The sequence below is a fragment of the Anneissia japonica genome, unplaced genomic scaffold, assembly GCF_011630105.1.
Source record: "Anneissia japonica isolate Jap-2015-1 unplaced genomic scaffold, ASM1163010v1 scaffold724_len3256291_cov202, whole genome shotgun sequence".
NCBI classification, from domain to species: Eukaryota; Metazoa; Echinodermata; class Crinoidea; order Comatulida; family Comatulidae; genus Anneissia; species Anneissia japonica.
The window spans coordinates 2,725,000-2,743,667 of record NW_022744966.1 but is presented as its reverse complement, the minus strand read 5'-3'; the positions used below and the strand labels follow the sequence as shown (position 1 = coordinate 2,743,667).

At 34.1% G+C, this 18,668-nt stretch overlaps 2 protein-coding genes across 14 annotated transcripts in view; one reads left to right on the top strand and one right to left on the bottom strand.

Moving 5' to 3' along the window:
• Positions 1-506: 506 nt before the first annotated feature.
• Positions 507-4,420, top strand: LOC117119836. The gene is made up of 5 exons (XM_033264800.1): positions 507-583; positions 1,559-1,674; positions 2,202-2,387; positions 3,088-3,333; positions 4,062-4,420. Exons 1-5 carry the CDS (start codon positions 569-571, stop codon positions 4,300-4,302), a joined length of 804 nt encoding a protein of 267 aa, XP_033120691.1. The 5' UTR covers positions 507-568; the 3' UTR covers positions 4,303-4,420.
• A 512-nt stretch (positions 4,421-4,932) lies between these two features.
• LOC117119834 (uncharacterized protein C3orf38 homolog) overlaps positions 4,933-18,668 on the bottom strand; it is an 18,518-nt gene continuing 4,782 nt past the window's right edge. For 3 of the 13 annotated variants that reach the window (XM_033264784.1, XM_033264791.1, XM_033264797.1), the window contains exons 2-13: positions 17,055-17,239; positions 10,420-10,491; positions 10,184-10,246; positions 10,037-10,099; positions 9,890-9,952; positions 9,078-9,140; positions 8,821-8,892; positions 8,283-8,345; positions 8,136-8,198; positions 7,988-8,050; positions 5,759-5,821; positions 4,933-5,582 (exon numbers count right to left, since the gene is read on the bottom strand). In XM_033264784.1, coding sequence (XP_033120675.1) covers positions 5,025-5,582; positions 5,759-5,821; positions 7,988-8,050; positions 8,136-8,198; positions 8,283-8,345; positions 8,821-8,892; positions 9,078-9,140; positions 9,890-9,952; positions 10,037-10,099; positions 10,184-10,246; positions 10,420-10,491; positions 17,055-17,239 — 1,391 coding nt within the window. In that variant the 3' untranslated portion in view covers positions 4,933-5,024. The remainder of the gene's footprint in view (positions 5,583-5,758; positions 5,822-7,987; positions 8,051-8,135; positions 8,199-8,282; positions 8,346-8,820; positions 8,893-9,077; positions 9,141-9,889; positions 9,953-10,036; positions 10,100-10,183; positions 10,247-10,419; positions 10,492-17,054; positions 17,240-18,668) is intronic. The other 10 variants (XM_033264790.1, XM_033264789.1, XM_033264788.1 and 7 more) reach the window with 10 other exon arrangements.

Below are 18,668 nucleotides of genomic sequence, written 5' to 3'. Positions count from 1 at the left end.
ATGTTAGTTTATAACGCCTGCATATTCCTTCTTGTAAGTGAGGGTGTACTTGCTGTTGGATGTGAAGGAAATAAAAATAATAAAAAAAGAAATTTGGATATTTATGAAGTTCATTTAAATATAAAAGATGTGTACATTTTCGTGATGTCATAGTGCTTACTCTAATCATTATATTTATTAAAAAAAATTTTTTTTCTGTGATGAATTTATAATGTGTGGTTTGATTTAATTATCCCCTTGCTTCGTTAATTATATTAATTTAATTGTGTAATTTGAACAATAAGTATCATAAATACAGTTACGAGTAGACCCAGACATTCACCCTGGTACTTATTACTTATTATGTTTGTGTGCTATTAATAATTGCGGATACAGACTTACTTTCATTGTAAAAACAAGAGTGCTTTTTCATATTGTGTTAATGGTACTAATTCCGAGATTGCGTTGAAGGACCGTAAAGGAGACAATAAGAGAACACTCATATCTTTCTTGGCATTATATTTTAGTATAAATGCGTTGTAATAGTATAATATCCATATTGCCTTGTTTTTGTTTTTGGTAACAAGTCATGATGATCGTATTGGTAAGTATTTTGTAATTATTGTCTTTATTGAGTTAATAAACTTGAATACTATATGAAATATTTTAATTGCTTCTACTTTATATATTTAAGTTAATTACATTAGCTTTAATTAGAAAAAATACAAAATTAAATTATAATAACTTGTTTAAATGCAGAAGGTGGTTTACGGTACATTCGCTGTTTTTGAGTTGTTTTGCCTATTTTGATATTGTTCATTTATGTGCCGTGCACCAATTAAAAAGGAATTCCTTCATAAATAAATTTGTTGGAAAAGAAAGGAAAAGGAGGAAAAAAGAGAAGAGAAGGGGGAAGAAGAGGGGGAAGAAAAAAAAGAAGGAAAAGGGGAAGAAGGGGAGAAGAGAAGGGGAGAGAGAGAAAAAAGTCGTGGAAGTGGGGAAGAAAAAAAAGAGGAAAGAGAGAGACGAGGAGGAGGGAGAGGGGAAGAAGAAAAAGAGAGGAAAAGGAAAGGAAAGGGGATAGGGAGGGAGGAGAGAGAGAGAAAAAAATGATTATTATCGTGTTTTTTTCTTTTTCTTTTCTTTTCTTTTTTCTTCTTAAGTTTCATTTATGTTTCTTTTCAGTTTATTCAGATAAAGTGTAATGCATTCTCCGGGAGATGAAATGCGCACCGTCGAGTTTCGGCATTGGTCACGCATCGTCAGGAATTCCTGGAAATGGCGTGAACGGTGTCGAGCGCGGTGGCGTGTATTTCATTTCTTGGGATGCGTATTATAATTTCTTTTCGTTATTAGTTAAGTAAAAAATTCAAAATGATAAAGTATTAATTAGACAGTGTATATTTAAGTAAGAAATGTCTATAGCAAGACAAATGTACATATGTTATTATTACTCTTATATTGTGAATTATTGTTGCACATCTCTTTAGCGATTGTGCCTCTGTTACAAAAGAGAAACAATAAAGTTATTATTATTATATTTAATTATGAACTACCGGTATTTTAATTTAAAAATCAGTTGTCCATTGTTGGCTTGCTGTGCGTTAGCCGAGGAGTTTCAGGAGAGGCGGTCTCATTTTCTTTAAACAATGCTGCTCCGTCGTCGTCATCTTTAGTATTGGCCCCAACATGTAGGTTAGTCATCTCTTTTTCTTATATATATTATAAAGATCGATCCGTAAGTATAATAATTGACGAGAAATCAATCGATCAATCAACCGACCGACCGACCAATCAATCATATTATCATGCATCTGTATCGGTAGTGGTATTGTAAATGACAGTATGTTCATCCATCCATCCATTCATTCATAATTGAATTTCCGTGACTTTCATCTTGTGTTTTGACCTTTCTTTTCTTCCGAAAATTGAATGGTGTCTTTCTCAGTACGATCAACATTATGTACCATTCCATTAAATTTGATGATGATCCATTAATTATTTTTTTGCTTAACCTTGCTCATAGCTTCTCACAGACAGACAAACAGAAAGATAACAGTGAATACATAACCTCCTTCGCGGAGGTAATAAATCTGATGATAGATGATGTCGCGAACGTTAACGATGGGCGAAGACAATAACATTTGATGACGATGCTAATGATAATGTTGATTATAGTGATGAAAATTACTTAATTCATTTAAATATATTCCAAATTCTAGGATATCAACTACTGTCACGTTTTCACAAAAAAGAATTACTGCAGATTTTGGATCCGTTTTAGAAACAAGCAGTCAAGCAGTTGAAGATGTTGACGCCAATGATGAAGATAGCGTCGTACTTGCGTCAACCTTCAACTCCCACCTCGCCGAAGCTGGAGTGAGTTCAACTGCCGTCAATTTTGACAGGTGAGTTTATATATTAATTCCCACCAGAGACCTCTTTTGTCATACAACTATAATAAGGAACTCTCGTTGATGAACTATTTTTGATACGATTTACAACATCATGTTCTTATATATTTGAGCACTGTATTATCTATTTGATTTATAGGCCTACACATTATTCGCATTGCATTCCTAGACCTGTCTCTTATACACATCTGATGTGTATAAGAGACAGTATATATATATTAAATCAAGTTTGCTGCGTAGCACCGTGACAATATAAACAAATGGATAAATAATAACAGTGCTCAAATATGCTCAAGCATGGGTCATCAACGAAAAGTTCCTTTTATTTCAGTTGTATGAAAATTCTGGCGGGATTCGAACCTGCAACCTCTGTCAAGGTGAGTATCACACCCATTAGACCACAGAGGGCTATACGTGCAGTTCTAACTTTTATACAACTGAATGAAATGCTCACACATAGGAAGCTGGGTTAAGCTAGAATAGCTTATAGGTCGCACCGGGGCCCTTGTAGGCCCTGGTCCCCAGCCTAGATGCTTGCTGCGCTTGCAAGGCTTGACCCCCTCAAATTTTAGCCTGAATGCACCCTTGGATTGATCCTTTAATTCCTGTGTCCATTTCTACGAGAGTCGCATGTAATATTTTATACGAGAGATGATGTTTTGATTTACCTGTATTTCAATTTATTTAATTCTAGCCAAATTCCATCGAATGCTGAGCCCTCGGTAGTAGCAGGCGGAGCAGAAACTGATGGCACTGCAGCTAACAATCAATTTGACTACATTCCAGATTTCCGACCATACCCTGGGCCAATATACCCTGGTTATTGTCCATCCATCGTGGCTCATATCGAGCCTATCTGGGCACTAAACAGCCAGCACCAATGGGTCAGGATTTTCCAGGCGTACTACTTCAGACAGCGATTCCCAGTTGTTTACTGCATGTAAGTGTCAACAAATTTCAAATGGATGCCAAGATTAGAAAATAAAAGTTTAATGGAGCTTGGTAGTTATGATGCTTTACTTTTAAAACCATCCTGGGTCCGAATCCTGGGTGAGATACCTGAATTTTTCTTGACTAACAATACTTATTTGTATTGATATAGCAAGTTTGAACAGTAATTAAAATCTAAAATGTATGTAAATAATGTAAGTAGATATACCTGATTATTATCTGTTCATTCTTTGTAATATCTGTAGTGAAATGCACTAAGTATTTCCGAGTACAAGCTTGGTTTTGCTGGTTTAAAATATTGTCTACAAATTTATAAACATGGCAAAAAACTCATCAATACTTCTACAGTATTTTCAAAATGAACAAGTATATATAGTATGTCCAATGTTAGACCTACGTTTGATTAAATCCAAGCAGTTATCAAGGTGGTTTTTATACTCCTCTGTTGTCGAATTAAACAGCTTTATTATTATTATTATTATTACAGTATTATTATTATTATTATTATTGTTATTCTTATTATTATTTGGGCTACATGCTTAAAGTTCTTCTTGTTATGTTTGCCTTTTTCCAATTCCTTTGATTTTGATTTTCAATGTTTACTACTTATCTGTTGTAAATTCTTTGAATTGGAAATAAAATGATTGATTGATTGATTGTAGACTTAGTTCTTGATTTTTAATTTTAATTTTTAAACTAAATCTATTTTATATACAGATCGGCATATTGTAACCAATTCTACATCAACTATCAAGTAGGCACTCAAGATTCTCTCTCGTACTTTCCTCCTATTGGCCGATGCTACGTCAAATATCGTTATTTTTATGCTGTTGTAATAACAGGCTGTGGAGGAATCTACAACTATTACGGTGGTTTAAGTCTTCAAGTTCAAGCGATTCGACTGCCAGGAAGCTGTACTTGTCGCAATGATTTTATTTGGCCTTTTTACAAAAAGTAGACGGTTGTGGAGAACACAACATTTTACTCAAGAATACTACCTTAATAATAACAAATATTATAATAATAATTATCATTAAAAAGCTTAAGTTATATAATGTATAATATGGAATAACAACCAAAAGATGCTTAACAAAAACGACAAAAATAATAAAGTAAAAATAATACAATAATGAAAAGCAATTTCTGGAAGAAAAATTTAATTTCAATAAATATTGTGCCACAAGCATTAAAAGACTTCAGTTATTATGGATACAAACAATTTACAGCAACATAAAAAAGAACATGCTCAACATGATATATTGTAATAGGTTCTACTAATCACTGATTTGTGTTTTACAGTTTGTACTCACTGCCTACAATATGTGAGATATTTTAAATATCAAGATCCTTATATTATTGAGGCATCTGTTCTTATACACAATACCAAATATCGGTACCTTACTTATTAAATTCTCAGTATTTTCAAGTCATGGCACATAACGATAGACAAGTAAAATTGAGGTCAAAAGTAAAATGTTGATATTACACAATATCATATTCTACAATGCTGCACAATAGAAACTTTGTATCACAACATAGCACACTCAAAAGTATGATTATTAAATGTTATAAAAGCTTGCATGCATGCAACAGGCAGGAACCATACCAATTAGACAAGCACTCAGCTCAAACGAACCTGAAGAATTATATACAATAATGTATTTTCTAAAAGATTTAATGTCACTCAGCTGTCAGAGCCAGCAGAGATGCATCCTTAAGTCTTGGGGTACTTTTTACATCTTTTCGCATGATACTTAAATTAGTAAACTTTACTTTCCAATTATTTTGAAATGTAGGATCACTAATAAGAGCGAAGCACTGCTCAAATGTTCCAAGACATTCAGATTTCCTATGTAGAGTACCACACACAAGCACCATCGTCACTCCATGCTTATTCATTTTGCCTTTTGTCCCAAACTCACCTAAATTTGGATTAAACAACAATAATTCATCTTTGGCCATGCTTAATAATCGCTCAGAAACAACATCTGCTCCTTCAAATGTCTCTTTCCTATCTTCATCTATCAAGCAAATATTGATAACAAGTTGACAATCACTCCAGAAATGATGAGGACCCCAACTCTCCAATGGAGATTTTGCCTGACAGGGGTTGTATGAATTCAGCAGGGCATAAAACCATTTAGAAAACTGCACAGCCAATACTTGTTGTTGAAAGGTTGGTAATTCTGTTACAGTAACTTGAGTCTTGGTAGCTTCATTATCGTTGCGGTTTCCTTCCTGAAAAAAAGATGACATTTGATATGAAATTCTAATGGGGTATTCAGAAGGTTTATTTAAATAATCTAGGCCAGTTTCACATTCTCGATTTTCACACTTCCTCAAACCATGCCAAAGCCACCCTACGCTCCTAGATAAAAACATTTGAAAGTATGGGTATGAATTTAATAACCTACATTTGATGAGTCTGACACTTTTCCTTTAACTTTGGCTGCCTCATTTTTGCCTTGTTTTTCTTTCTAAGAAGTAAGGAATTTAACATATTGTAAGCATAGAAATATCATATTTATTTTTTTTATTCTACCCCCTTATTATGATATACAGTATACATCACTTTATTTATTGATATCAACACACACTGGTTTTAGTATTATTAATCATTTTAAAACATTTCGCCTTAAAAAGTAAAAAATGTTCACCACATGTCAATCGCTAATGTAAAAACTTATTGTAGGGTACGTTAGTATGTATATGTGTACATACTAACGATGTATGTGTGTGAGGTTTTCCTAAGCATTAAAATCCTTAAAATATTGAAAGACCCTAATTAACTGCTTATTACGATTTGTACGGTGTCAATATGTCTTTTACCTCAGTTAGGAGCGTGCACACAACTACTACATGTCAATCGTTTTTACACTACCATGATTTGACAAAAAGAAAACAAAAGCTAGAAATTGTAATTGTATAAGTACTGAATGTGTTTTTGCAGGAACTAACAAAGTTTTTTTAATTCAAATTAATAACAGATTTATGGCACATTAAAACAAGTCTCTTATACACATCTAGATGTGTATAAGAGACAGAATATATCCTGGTTATTGTCCATCCATCGTGGCTCATATCGAGCCTATCTGGGCACTGAACAGCCAGCACCAATGGGTCAGGAGTGAGCCCGCTTCACTCGCTTACCCTCTAGTATGTTAAACGTCGCAATTATATTTCGACAAAAGAAAACAATGACTACTAAAAGAAGACTGACCTAATTACAGACGGAAATACACAAGACTACAGAAATTTATAATTAGGCCTAGACCCATATGTAAATACTGTAGGTCTGACATCTAGGACATGGATTTTTCAGGATGGTTATCTATTTAGTACCCATCATATATAATATGTAAATATTATGAAACTACAAAACAGCTGATGACACGGCTAGCGAATGCAGAAATATGTAAAAATTAACATGTGGTCACAAGACAGCTACTCTGGTGAAAAACAACTGTAAAAGTAATTATTTTTCCCTCAATTAAGCTGAAATATGGAAGTATTTTCACTCCATGAGATGCAGACTTTGATGATCTATGTTGTTACAGTTATTCAGACTGGTACGTTTTGAATCTGACTTTTGTTTTTGAGGTCCTTAGTTACTAATTATGATTGCAGACTTTGAAATAAGCTTAATTATAATATAAATACAGTGAGACCTTTTATATACCTTGTAATACAATTTTGGTTTTTCATTTAGCACATTGTTTTGCCAAAAACATCCAGATGGAGGAGAAAAAAAAAAATTATTGTTGAATGTAAACAATGTAGTAATGGGATGGTTAAATGCTTTAAATTTATATAATTAGGAAGAAATATATATCTTATTTTCGATGCAGGCATAATAAAAATAAAAAATTTCTTTTTAATGAAATTTCCATTTTTTTTTTTGTGGCTGGAAGATCACTAGTAAAAAATTAAATAACATAGGACATAAAGCTACCCCTGTTTGAGGCCATTAACAGCAAACATAACAGATGAATACATACTAATAAGCAGGTTCCAAAATCTACCTGAAACACCAAGCTTACGAATTTATAAGGCAATGCTTCAAGCAAAATTATTTATTATGTCATAAATATACCACTATTTGTATTTTGTTAGTTTCCTGACAAAATTTCTAGCATTTGGTTTCGTTTTGTCAAAATATAGCAGTGTAAATTGATGATTGACTGATTGACACAATTGTTATAGTTGTGTGTTCGTAATATACACGGACACAGGATAGGATAGTGAAACAATGACACCAAAAATAACCCATTAAGTGCAAAGACTCGTTTGCAGTGGGGTCCTCCTTCTTCTGGTGACGGGGGACAATCTAAAACCTCACACATAAACACACCCGTATATCTGATAATAACTTATCTTACAATGAGATTTTACATTCGCTGTTGACATTTATAGGCGAAATGTTACATTTTCCAGGTTTTTTTTACACTTGTAGGTTAAACTTTTCAATATTTGTGGTTGACATGTTAAGACACTTGTAATTATTTTGACATTTTTGGGAATGTTTTTTGACATTTGTGGTATTTTTTTAATTTGTGGTGGATTTTTACCCCTTTCCTAATGCTCCCCAGATAAACAAAATTTGAAAGCATGGGTATGATATTCAAGGAGTATGAATAACATACATTTGATGAATCTGGTAATTTTCTTTTAACTTTGGATGCTTCATTTTGGCCTTGTTTTTCTTTCTGAAAAGTAAAGAATTTAACATTCTGTAAGCTTAGAAATGTCATATTTATTATTTTTATTATTTAGGGAGCATTAATAACCTACATTTGATGAATCCGGTAATTTTCTTTTAACTTTGTATGCTTCATTTTGACCTTGTTTTTCTTTCTGAAAAGTAAGAAATTTAACATAATGTAAGCATAGAAATCTCATATTTATTATTTGTATTATTGGGGAGTATGAATAACATACATTTGATGAGTCTGGTAATTTTCTTTTAACTTTGGATGCTTCATTTTGGCCTTGTTTTTCTTTCTGAAAAGTAAGGAATTTAACATACTGTAAGCATTGAAATGCTTACATCATTCCAGATGATGACATAATTAATGTCGAAATATTGAATCCCAACACGATGGCGTGTATTTCAATACTTGGAGTATGTATTATACTGTCTTATTTGAAATGTCTATTCTTTTTCTTTCATCCTAACCGACATAACGATATTATACATCACTTTATTTATTAATATTAACACATACTGTATTGGTCTCAGTGATATCTTACCAATTATGCCTATCCTAGAAAGCTCCATGTTGCAATAGCACCCTATCTCTTATCTGAAATGGTTGTAGTACTTTAAGGTAGGGAAATGCTGGACATTGTTGTCCATTCAAATTCATGTGAGGTGTTATTACTGGCCATACAGTCTGCAATTGTAGAAACTTACTTTCATTTTTGCCACAGAATGAATAAGTAGCCTATATTTTTTTAAGATGTGATATTTATTTACTTTTTTTTTGGATGGCGATTCCATTACAGCATCTTGAGTCTTGGTAGCTTCATTACTGCAGCGGTTTCCTTCCTGAAAAAAGATGACACTTGATATCAAAATCTAAAAGGGTATTCAGAAAGTTTATTTAAGCAATCTCGGAATGTTCAACATTCTCATTTTTTGCACTCTCTCACCAAACGATGCCAAAACACCCAAAGCTGGTGGGAAAAGTATTGAAAACCCTGAGTATGACCTATGGAGTATGAATAACCTACATTTGATGAGTCTGGCAGTTTTCTTTTAACTTTGGATGCTTTTTCTTGGCTGGGTTTTTCTTTCTAAAAAGATAGAAATTGAGCATTCTGTAAGCATGGAAATGTCCGTTTTATTTCTTTTATCCTACCCCGACATAAACATATTATACATCACTTTATATCAACACATACTGGTTTCAGTAATATTTTACAAATTATGCCTACCCTAGAAAGCTACATGTTGTAACAGCACCCTATCCCCTATCTGAAATGGTTGCAGTATTTTACGGTAGGGAAATGCTGAACATTTTTGTCCATTTCACAGTCATGCAAGGTGGTATTATTACTAGCCATACAATCTCCAATTTCAGTGATAGTTACAAAACTACACTCAATGATTCTTGCACCTTTATTTTAATTTTTGGTGATTCGTTACTATTGATAAAATTGTTTTATCACAAAAAATAGATTCTTTTATTTTTAACTGATGTGACTCCTTCTGGTGACGAGAGACAATCTAAAACCTCACACATAAACACACCCATAGATCTGATAATAACTTATCTTACAGTGAGTTTTTACATTTGCTGTTGACATTTGTAGGCGAAATGTTACATTTGCAGGTTTTTTTTACACTTGTGGGTTAAACTTTTCTATATTTGTGGTTGACATGTTAAGACATTAGTAGTTATTTTGACATTTCCAGGAATGTTTTTTGACATTTGTGGTATTTTTTAAATTTGTGGTGGATTTTTACCCCTTCCCTATTAATGCTCTCCAGATTAAAAATTTGAAAGCATGGGTATGACATACAGGGAGTATGAATAACATACATTTGATGAATCTGGTAATTTTCTTTTAACTTTGGATGCTTCATTTTGGCCTTGTTTTTCTTTCTGAAAAGTAAGGAATTTAACATACTGTAAGCTTAGGAATGTCATACTTATTATTTTTAATATTCAGGGGCATTAATAACCTACATTTGATGAATCTGGTAATTTTTTTCTAACTTTGGATGCTTCATTTTGGCCTTGTTTTTCTTTCTGAAAAGTAAGGAATTTAACATACTGTAAGCTTAGGAATGTTATACTTATTATTTTTAATATTCAGAGGCATTAATAACCTACATTTGATGAATCTGGTAATTTTCTTTTAACTTTGGATGCTTCATTTTGGCCTTGTTTTTCTTTCTGAAAAATAAGGAATTTAACATACTTTAAGCCTTGAAATGTCATGTTTACTATTTGTATTATTCGGGGAGAATGAATAACATACATTTGATGAGTCTGGCACTTTTCTTTTAACTTTGCATGCTTCATTTTTGGCCTTGTTTTTCTTTCTTTAAGATGTGATATTTATTTACTTTTTTTTTGGATGGCGATTCCATTACAGCACCTTTTGTCTTGATAGCTTCATTACTGCAGGGGTTTCTGTCCTGAAAAAAGATGACACTATATATCAAAATCTAAAAGGGTATTCAGAAAGTTTATTAAGCAATCTAGGCCAGTCCACCTTCTCAATTTCTGCACTCTCTCACCAAACGATGCCAAAACACTCAAAGCTGGTAGGAAAAGAATGGAAAACTATGGGTATGCAATCTCATGTATGGAATTTTATGAGGATTTCAGAAGAGTGAAGCAGTTTTTCATTACAGAGTTGGTGATAGTGTTCTGGACTCAGCAAATGCTGAAAAACATGAGAAGCCCTGTACCAGGACCTATGTTCACATACTCATGTTCAGAAAGATCTAGTTGTTTCCGCACATGAGTCATTCCATGCAAACTCAACCATAGACTCCAAGGTGAACGCCTAGGATTTTGCTGAAGTTTTAACCAAATATACTTTGAGGGGTATTATGAATAATCCTAAAGTTTCATTAAAAAAAATTCCCAAGCGTTTCAAAGTTACGGCACTTTTAAATTTTGAAGACACCCCTTTTTTCAGACTCGTAAAGAACAGCGATATTTTGCTAGGGTTTTTGAAAAGCAATATTTTCATTTCTGGACATACAGTAAAAGGCTAAAAATTGCTACTCTGGCTCAGTTTTGCCCATATATTCTGATTCTGGCATCGGAATCAAGCGTTAAAAAGTTATGAGCATCAGTTTTCAAGGGCAAAATTAATTAATTTAAGATTTTGACCTTAGGTTGTGTATCAACTATTGGCCGAGACCAAATATTTTAATGGCAATTATCTGGAATATAGACTATAGCCAAATGGCAGCAGCTCAAAAATTGTCTCCCGTACCCTAAATTTGAGGGGTCAAATATTCTACGTAGATAGTGAGCAATGGAAATGAAACTTACACAACTGAAAGATATGTATTTTGGCCATGTATGGTAGAAATATTTTTACCTCAACTCAACTCAAAAAAAAAAAAAAATACACAATTTTGCAAAGATCTAGTTATTTTTAAGCATTGCAAAATTCTAATAAATAATAAAACAAAAAAAATCACCATGAATTATAACTAGGGAACAGTTAAATTTCACTACATTTATTTATTTTATTTTTTATTTATTTATTTCTGTGTAAAAACAGACTCACATCAATCCAATAGCTCAACCCTGTGAGCTACAAGCAGATACAATAAACAGTTAAACAAGAAACAAAACAAATGAATAAAATGTACGCTAAATAAGAAAAGCCAACATTAAATATGTTAGCAATAGTATTAATCATTATCATGGGTATTACTATTAGTATTAAATATACATAAAATTTGGTAATTTTTTTCAGTGTCTGGTGGAGAAATTCTGTAAAAAGAGCACTTTGTCCCTACATTTTTGGTGTCCAAACAAAGGGGCTGACTAGAGTGTTTGTCAGGGGCTGACTAGAGTGTTTGTCAGGGGCATGCAATAAAAAGTCCCTGGTAAGGTTAACAGGGAGAGTTAGGCAACATATCTCCTAGGCTGTAGCCCATCTTCAGTTATCTCACCATCAGCTACTTGGCTCTGGATTGTTGAGCCCTTGATATCAGCTGAAATTTGCAATGGAATATAAAGCAATGGTGGGACTAAGTTTCTGTTAAAGTTCTAGAGTGAGAAAATCGTTCAGTTTAAATCCGTCATCATTTTTTAAAACATCTTTGGACACATGCAAAAAGATGATTCTTGGAATATTTTCTGATGACCAAAGTCATCTTTGTGGTGACATAGGTTAAAATGTTTACAGTTCTTACTTTGGAGATAAAAAGGAGCAGAGTCTTGAGAGGAGGACTCAATATTCTTAAGCTGAAGACATAACAGTGTGAGTGCCATGCCGGAGAGAGTTGGATGAAACACACTGAGTAATTCAACAAGCGGCATCTCAATTCCTATAGTATGGATGTTTAAATGGTATTTCATCGTCCAAACCACCATTTTATCCACCCTTTCCCCCCCCCCAGTTTTTAAATATTCAAAAAATCATATCTCATTAGTTAACCATTCCCAAGTTTTTCATCAAATATGCTTTTTGTGTCTTGAAAAAAAATCAGTTTTGAATCATATCAAAACTTTTTTTCCCCGGAGCCTGTCTTAAGTCAGGGTTATATGCAAACAATGACATGCAGTACAGTACATGTTTAAAAAATAGTTACCGGTAAGAGGTCTATTTAGTGCATTTTTATAGTACTGTATTTCAGTAGCACTGCAGTCATCAAAGATTAACCAGCAGTCTACATTTAAATTAGACTTATAGACTGGGGTTAGGTAATATTGAGGTTGGTGGGTTGAAACCAGAAGTTGCCGACACAGAAAATAATACCATTTTCACACTGGGAGTTTATATTGAAGGGGTTGAGTTGAGGTAAAAATATTTCTACCATACAGCATATGGCCAAGACACATATCTTCCAGTTGTGTAAGTTTCATTTCCATTGCTAACTATCACGTAGTTATTTGACCCCTCAAATTTAGGGTATGGGAGTCAATTTTTGTGCTGCGGCCATTTTTGGATTGTCATAAATCTGTGATTTGATGTTTGATTGGAATAATCTTGCATTTGGCTATAGTCTATATCCCAAATAACAAACTGCCATTAAAATATTTGGTCTCGGCCAATAGTTGACCACACAACCTGATGTCAAAATCTTAAAATAATTAATTTTGCCCAAATAAAATTGATTTTAGTGCCTATTCAGACCTTGATTCTGAAAGCAGAATCAGAAAGTATGGGCAAAACTGAGCCAGAGTAGCAATTTGTAGCTTTCTAGATCAGCGTTCCACAAACTTTTACTTCACAGCCTATTTACGATGCTAGGCACCAAGCCGCGGCCCATCAACCCAGCTGCGTCAGGGACCAACATACCACAACCTGGCAAGAAGTTTTGATCATGAACTTAAGCCTCCATGTATATACAATAGTTTGACATCATTAACTGTTAACAATTAAAATACATAATTAATTTTGCCCAAATAAAATTGATTTTAGTGCCTATTCAGACCTTGATTCTGAAAGCAGAATCAGAAAGTATGGGCAAAACTGAGCCAGAGTAGCAATTTGTAGCTTTCTAGATCAGCGTTCCACAAACTTTTACTTCACAGCCTATTTACGATGCTAGGCACCAAGCCGCGGCCCATCAACCCAGCTGCGTCAGGGACCAACATACCACAACCTGGCAAGAAGTTTTGATCATGAACTTAAGCCTCCATGTATATACAATAGTTTGACATCATTAACTGTTCTGTCAGTGACAAAATTTCATTGTACACAATTAAATGCTATTTTATTAAAGAAATGATACAGCACACTTGTGTTTTCAACCGACAATTTTTTTTCTTTTTTCTATCATGATTCAACCGAACACGGTTCAGTCACACAAGTCATAGTTTTCTCCTTCATCCAAGCTTTCACGCATACTCAGTTACTCCTCAACTTTAAGATGACGACCTGGCGGTTCATCCACTACCATCACTTATTTTGTCACACCAGCGAACAGTTACCTTTCATTTGCATTCGTTCCCCACTAATGATAAATTTTTTGTAAAACCATAACCCAAACATTTATCGTCGTAAGGTAAATCATGTTGTCGTTGTTAAATGAAAGGTTGGGAGGTAATAAATATAATTTTAGCCCACCCTTCTTTTTTTAATCGCTTGTTGTGGAGTCATTTAAGTCCATCGTACGAACGTGGTGCGGTCGCATGCAGAGCACTTGCCATGTTCTGGCAGTGAGAACATGTTCAGTACTGGAGTTGCATCGTTGCGTGTCACTACCACCTAGTGACTCAGTGTACAGTACGCTTGTAAGTGAGTGCAGACTAACATGAAGTCAGCAATTACTATAATGTATTTTTAATGAAATATTACTATTATAATATATATATTCATACTAGATATTGTTTACACAGTTGAAACATCAGCGTAAATTAAAACAGTTGCTTTGTATCTTAATAAATTATTCTGTACGATGATCAAACAAACAAGGCCATCGATCCATGTGGCTGTGTGTTGTTGGTTTTTACGATATTAAAAACGTAAATTTTCTTGTCTTGGTCACTGATGCTGGTTTTGGCATAGCAAGCTTTATAGAACAACAAAATATTTTTCTCGCAAATTAACGGACCCATATAAAATATTTGCACAGGTCCCAAACATTTCAAAAGTCTTGGATTTTCTCACTATCAATTTCCAAAGAGTCTTCCTACATAACCTCTGGCAATCTGCCTCATTCAAAGTTATTTATCTTTATTATTACCAATTCAATTGAATTTGGTCTAGATTTTACCACAGGTAGTACAACCTTTGAAAAACCAAGTTTTAATCTTTTTGTCAAGCAGGAAATGGCCTTCATATATTTTGGTTTTGTAACAGTGCTAGATGTGTATAAGAGACAGTGTCATGGTTTGCCGGAGTTCAATTTAAATCTCCGAAATTCTGAAGCTGAGATATGCTATGAATGTAGGCTTGTATCGCAGGATACAATTTAAAAACGGGTGACCAATTAATAATGAATTAGGTGCTAAATTTTGATTTAATGCTGGGTAAGTTAAAAACAGACATTCTTTCCGAGTGGGACTCATTCAAAAATTTGAGGGGGTTCGCTAGAAAACAGGGGGGGTTCGCCCGAACCATAAAAACCCCCCCTGGCTACGGGCCTGCTATAGCTCAAATCTCAATCTGACACTTTAGCAGTTTGTACAAGCAAGGAGGTGCTGCGCATTCGCTGTAACATTGAACAATAAAGCGGCTTTATTAACTACTTTCTCCATGTTTAAACATATTTTTATATTATTTTTTTTCAAATTCTCTGAGGGCTTCGTGGCCCTCCAAAAATATTTCGCGGAACAAATGTTTGGGCTGCGGCCCATAGTTTGCGGAACGTCATTCTAGATGTCCAGAAATGAAAATATTTCCTTTCAAAAACCCTAACAAAATATCGCCACTCTTTGCGAGTCTGAAAAAGGGGTGTGTCCTCAAAATTTAAAAGTGCCGTAGCTTCGGAACACTTGGGAATTTTTCAATGAAACTTTGGAATTTTTCATAATACCCCTCAAAGTATATTTGTGTAAAATTTCAGAAAAGTCCAAGATGGTCACCATGGAAACTTTTTAGAAATTGGTTAAGTTGGCATGGAATGACTCTAATACATTTATAAACAAAGGTCTTTCACACTGAATATATTCAAAATATTGAACGATTTGTAGGCCATTACAATTTTAACTTTATGAAAATATTGTTTTGACAGGCATTTGAATCTTCATTTAACATAATTAGCCGATTGTATAAAAGGCAATTTAAAATAAAATGTTGGTTCATTGCGGTCCAAATGGGGAGGGTAGGAAGAAGAGGGAGGCATAAAATTAATTTCTCTATATCTATTTACATGAACTGCAATTAGCAATCAAAATCCTCACTGTTTGCTCATTCCCTAAACCAAGAAAAGCCATCTATGGAATGTCATTGGTGCCAAAACAGATTTTTTTTCCCCAAGCATTTTCAGTGATTAAGAACCCAGTCTATTTCGGGTGGGGCTAACACAACAGTAAGTACTGTAAAATCTTGATTAGAAGCCTAATTGGCTTAATCTCGAAAAGATGCCCCCACCCACTCTTTAGTTTGCAAAAGTAATCTTGAAAAAAAGCACATGGGCTTCTAATCAAGATTGTATTGGCTTCTTTTTGACATTATAAATGAATGTCAAAGAAACACAAATAAGCCATTAGAAAACTCTTGGTTTAGAGTTTATAATCAATATTATTTTTTGCAACTTGCTCTAAATTGAATTTCTGTACGATTATAATCGAATCAGTATTGGGTCATTCTGGGTATTTCGTGAATGAATTCCATTTGTAGAAACCGTTCAATGAAGGACTTTTTAGCAGGGTTGCCTACGTTGAAGCTAACACTAGCTAAATTCATTAGATGATTGAAAATATTAATATATTACAAATGGTTGGCAGGGATGTAGTTACTGTATGGTGGGCGGAGGTGGGAGCAGCCACCCACCTGTAACAGCCCCTTACCCATCCTTAAAATGTTCATGTCATGAAAGTTTTACAGTGTGTCCAGCTCAAGTTTAGCCAGAAAAAGAAAACAGGCTGTCCAAATTGGAAGCCAGTGGGCTGACACTGACCGGAGGGCAGGCCACGCCATCTTTGGGAATCCCAACCGAATATTGGTACGAAAACGTACATTCAATCAATAAATGTTGTTTTTATCAAACGTAAATATGATTTAGCTTTAGTTTAATGTAACATTTGATAGATTTGAAGAATATAAAAAATTTGCTAAAGGTAGACCAGGCCCAATTAGACTAGGCCGAGCTGATTAGGACAAGCCGTTCAAGCCGTCACGGTAAAAGTGGCCGTCCTAAATAATTGGACAGCTCGCTGACTAAGCCTACAGTCCAGCTATATAGTGAGTCATAATTCTCCATACCATTTTCAAGGTTGTATTTACAATAATCCACACCCCAATACCCACATGCATCCAGACCGGATAGAACGCCATAGGCAAATTTGTTAAATAACTGTATTATATGATAATGAAAATCGAAAAGTTTGAATAACTTACATTTAAATAATCAACACCTTGTAGAATATAAAGCACCATCCCTGCTAGGTCCTGCTTGCTAGTACTTACAGATACATCCACCTTCTTGTTTGCTAGGTACTGGAAAATACATCCTCGATTTAATTTCTTACGGTAGAGCAACTCAAATGCACTCACACTGTGAGCAAGTATAGCTTCAATACCCTCTGTGGAATAAATACAAAACCAATACTGTACTGTAGTTTTCATCATCTTATGCAGAGATCACTTCATTCAAGATGGTAAATTTGACTTATGTGTACCATAAACAAGGTTTAAAAAGCTAGGTTGGCAACCATTTTTGGTTCCTATTTAATAATAGGAACCTTTGTTTTCAGCAGAGTACTTTATGATGTTAGTGCATCTGTGTGTGTGTTACGCTGACTTTGTAAACAGGGAAACACGATTTTCCACAAATCTTTTCATTATGAATTTGGCTATTAGCTTCCCCGTGAGCCAACTATATGTGTAAACTGTATGGTAAAGAAGAGTCGATCAAATATGAAGATAGGAAACTACGTAGTAGAGTGTACTGTATAGGCCTATTCTAATACGCTACCGTAAAACCTCGAATTGAAGCCCTGGGGTTCTTTTTTTTTTACAAACTTTGGATGGGCTTCTTTTTGAGATAAGCTACTTTTTGAGATGAGCTTCTTTTCGACAAAGTAAAGGGGGGGGGAGGGGGGGGGGGGGGTGCGGGTTTTCTTTTTAAAATGAATGCTGTAAATTTTTGTAAATTTGTACAATTAAACTATAAATAAGGTCATTGTAACATCAATCTGTATTATGGAGTGTATTTAACTGGCATTAAATCACTTAATGTATAAACCAAGCTTGTTTTTAATTAATTTTGTTTTCTGAAATTCTTGCACAATATATGTACTGTATTATCTTGAAAAGAAGCCTATGCTATTTAAGATGGGTTTCTTTTCGAGGCTAATTTTGCAAACAAAGAGGAGGCTTCAATTCGAAATGGGCTTCATCTCGAGATATTTTTGGAGGTTCATGTTACTTTAAGAATCGTAACTCCTTAACGGAGGGTCGTATTGACATATTTTTTTCTTTAAAATGTTCGCAAAGTATATATTTAAGTACTGTATGAGTAACAAAAAAATTAAAATTTGTTTAGTCTGTCAAAACTTAATTAAAATAATAGCAACACGCACTATACAAAAATATGGCCGAAACGCTATGTCTACCGCAGTGTGAAAAAGGCGTATTACACAACTGTGAATACATTACCCCCTTTTGCGGAGGCATAAATCGTTGCCATTATCCATAAGATACAACAAATAGCCATAAATTAATTTAAAACAATAAAATGAGACACCAAGGTGCAGAATCGTATGATGGGACTCTGATTAGTGATAAAGTTTTCCTCCATTAGTAGAAAAAGAAGGGCGCCACGTGCATCTGGCAGGGCTAGAAATTTACTTTTTCAGCCACTAGCAACCTATTGCTAAAATGTGCTAGTTGTTAAAAATGTAACTAGCAAAATGAGCTTCTCAACTAGTAAAATATATTGATACCGACTCAACATATTATTTTCGGAAAATAAATTGTATGAAAATAACTAATGATGTACTTCTATAAATT

What these genes read in the sequence shown, in the direction of transcription:
- LOC117119836 (XM_033264800.1), top strand. An exon ending in GTATTGGCCCCAACATGTAG is followed by an intron (nt 1,675 to 2,201) that starts GTTAGTCATCTC and finishes TCCAAATTCTAG; the next exon opens with GATATCAACTACTGTCACGT. An exon ending in TTCCCAGTTGTTTACTGCAT is followed by an intron (nt 3,334 to 4,061) that starts GTAAGTGTCAAC and finishes TTTTATATACAG; the next exon opens with ATCGGCATATTGTAACCAAT.